The sequence below is a fragment of the Galeopterus variegatus genome, unplaced genomic scaffold (genome assembly GCF_000696425.1).
Source record: "Galeopterus variegatus unplaced genomic scaffold, G_variegatus-3.0.2 Scaffold687, whole genome shotgun sequence".
Lineage (NCBI taxonomy): Eukaryota > Metazoa > Chordata > Mammalia > Dermoptera > Cynocephalidae > Galeopterus > Galeopterus variegatus.
In genome coordinates, this window is record NW_007726798.1 from 496,304 (window position 1) to 499,684 (window position 3,381).

General features: G+C 41.9%; 1 protein-coding gene across 2 annotated transcripts in view; it reads left to right on the forward strand.

The window, feature by feature from the left end:
* Window positions 1-325: 325 nt before the first annotated feature.
* Window positions 326-3,381, forward strand: part of MAP4K5 (mitogen-activated protein kinase kinase kinase kinase 5) — a 106,322-nt gene continuing 103,266 nt past the window's right edge. For both annotated transcript variants that reach the window (XM_008571399.1, XM_008571400.1), the window contains exon 1: window positions 326-433. In XM_008571399.1, coding sequence (XP_008569621.1) covers window positions 326-433 — 108 coding nt within the window. The remainder of the gene's footprint in view (window positions 434-3,381) is intronic.

The following is a 3,381-nucleotide window of genomic DNA, read 5'->3' on the forward strand; positions in this document are numbered from 1 at the left end:
CCCCCCTCAGGTCCCGAGCCGCCCCTGGGCCGGGGCGGGCGGGGAGGACGAGCCGGGTAGTTCGCGGGCGGCCGCGGCAGGAAAGGGGCTGCGGGGCGTCGGGGACCCTTGTGGGCCCGCTTCTCCTCGGCCCTCGGCGGGACGGAAGGGAAGGGGCTGGGCCGCTCGGGGTCGGAGCCCGCGACGCCGACCCGCCTTTGCTCGTCCCTCGTGCAGGCGGAGCTGCGGGCGGAGGCTCCATGTTAGGAAGCCGCGCCGCTCGTCCTCATTAGCGGGAATCGGGGCGCCGCGGGCAGAGCCGGCGGGGGCCGGGCCCTGAGCGAAGATGGAGGCTCCGCTGCGGCCTGCCGCGGACATCCTGAGGCGGAACCCGCAGCAGGACTACGAGTTGGTCCAGAGAGTCGGCAGCGGCACCTACGGGGACGTCTATAAGGTGAGGCAGGCCGGGCCCTTTCCCTGCGGTCGGCTGGGTCCCGGGAACAGGGCCACTTTCTGACCAAGTATGGGGACAGGAGAGGATGCTTTTATTGTTGCATCTCGGGGAGGAAGCGGCCCGGGTTTCTTTTACCCCGTTCAGAGCACCCTCGATTTATTGCTTGTTCTAATCGCCACCAACAAGCAGAACTAACCACACCGTTGCAAACCTCTGTTGTCCTTTTTGTTGTATAAGGCTTTTTAAGGCTGATTTATGGTGTTGAAGGGAGTTTGAATCTGCTTATGGAGTTACACCGAAGGATGTTCTAGTGTTAGCATGGAAAAATGTTTCATGGAAGACAGTAGTCAGGAAAGAATGTTGACATTCAGACATTTGCATTTTTAAAATAAAACTTGTTTTAATGGGTGAGCTTGATTAAGAAGAGCCGTATGAAATCCTGTTTCTAAATTTTAACTATAATCAATCTAATATTGGGTCAAAATGAACTGTGTACAAATATTATCCCATGTAGAAAGGTGCTTTTCCTGGCAGAAGTTTGATCATTTGTATCTGGATTACGATAAAATGTTATATTAACTTGCTGGGTTTTTTCCTGCTTTAGCAGTTTTCACTCTGACATCCCATAGCCACGAGTGCTACTTTTTGTTGTGCTCTTTTGTATTACTTAAAACAAACAATGATGGTGAGTTACTCTTAATGTGGGATTTTCAAAAACATTGTAAAAGAACAAACCTAATTCCCTAAATCCACTGAGTTCTTGAAGGGTCATGAGGAAAGAGATTGTCTGAGATTGCCTTTATGCTTTTTGTTCTCTGTTCCAAAAAGGGAACATTAATGCAGCTCATATGCGGATTAAGACAAAGTTCCTTTGCTTTTTGCAATAGCTTTGTTTGTTGGGTTTGATCGTAATGTATATCCCACTATTCTAGACAACAATCCTGCTGAAATTGCCTTGTGTCATACGGGAAATTTACCAGTAGATTCCTCTGGGGTATATCATTGTTTTGCCCAGGTGGTAATATGGAAGGAAAACATCCCTTCATCCTACTTATTTGCTTTTTAAAAATTTCCTCCTTGCTAGTAGTAACAATTCAAGGTGGTGGTATAATAGCTCTAGCACTGTTCGATTCTACTGAGATGAACTGTGATGGATAGGCTTTTTATTCCTTAAACAGGCATTTGAGGATTCTGTACTAAGTAGGCATTGTTGTAGGTACTGAGGTGTTGAGTTGTGAATACCCAACTGGTGTGTTCACTGGCTATTGCTTGGTGAATACCTTTGAATTCAAAGTGGGTAATTATAACAGAGCCCTCTTCTTTATGTAAAATTAGAGATAGTTAACTCTTAATTGTTTATCCATGGAATTAACCATTTTGTGGCATGGTTTTTAAAACAGTGAAATTCCTATTTGCCTTCTCAGTCCTGTTTTTTTAGTGATCTTTGTTTTATGATTCACAAAATTATACCAGTTCAACTCAGTTCTTCTTAATTATACAATAGTCTGAATTCCAGTTCTTGTATATTTTCTTCTCCCTACTACAAAAAAATTTAAAAGCAGTATTTTCCCTCCAAACCTCACCCTTATTTCTTTATAGTGACTAAAGTAACCAACTGGAGTGGGATTTTATTCTTGCCAGGGAAAGCAAAGGGTTATATTAAAGGGGCAACTAATGCCTGCCTTTTACCCTTGGGGATCCCTGCCCTATGTCTCTCTTCCACAGCTCCTAAACAGAAGATCAAAGACTGAATATTTATCACACCCCACCTTTACCACCCCCCACACAACCCCACACATGGTGGCCTACCCTTACAATGATGCTCCTTCACACTTCCGTGTGTAGTCATTACACACTAGGCCAGCTCTGATACCTAAACATCCTGAAGACATTCATGGCCCCTTGTCTTTTTTTTTTTCCCCTTTGTTCTAATTGCCTGGAATCACCTACCATCCCTACTTCCCATTTCCACCTGTTGCTATCACACTTGTCCATGAAAGCCTTACTCAAATGCTCCTAAAGCAAGCCCTAGCCCCTCTCCCTTATCTCTCCAATTTCATCTGCTGCTAACCCCACCTCCCTCATTCTGCTCTAGCCAAACTGGCCTGTTTGCTGTTCCTTAAACATAATAAACATCTTCCCACCTATAGGCCTTGGTTCTTGCTATTTCCTCTGCTCAGAATGTCTTTCCCCAGACAGCAACGTGGCTTGCTCTCACTCCTTTCTTTTACACCCTCTCCATCTCTTCTTTCTCCTTTTTTTCTTTATTCTTATCATCTAACATAATGTTTAATTTATTTTTTCTTGTTTATTACCTATCTGAATCCACTAAAATAATCCATGAGGGCAGGGATTTTTGTCTGTTTTGTTCACTGCGCTATCTCTAATAGCACATAGAATTATACCTGGCACACAGAGTAAGTGCTTTCTAAAAATTTGATGGATGAATGAATGGCTATTGGTGATTCTGTCACCTAGTTCTCTGAGCAGATGCTTTTGAAGTCACAACACTAAGTTAGCATTTAATGCTCTGTGTATTCTTTTAATGTCTTTTATGATACTCAGTATATATACGAGGGTACTTCATAAAGTTTATGGAAAAATAGAATCAAAAGATAACATGAAATTCTTCCATGAACTTTTTGAAGTGCCCTTATATATTTTTATAAATATAAAATACATATATTTAAAAATAAATATTTTAAATTTTTAAAATTTTTTTTCAGTTCTCTGGGAAAATATTTCTGAAAAACTCTTTCATAGCATATCCATTGTTAGTGATCTAAGTCCTTTAGAATTTTGTCAGTTTATATTTACTCCTTAATATGCCTAAAAGCATGTAACATTCAGACAGTAGTGCTGAATTTTTTAAGCTCTGGGCAGTGAAAGTAATTTTACTATTCATCATAGTGTTTTTTTTTTTTTTTTTTTTTTTTTTTTTTTTTTTT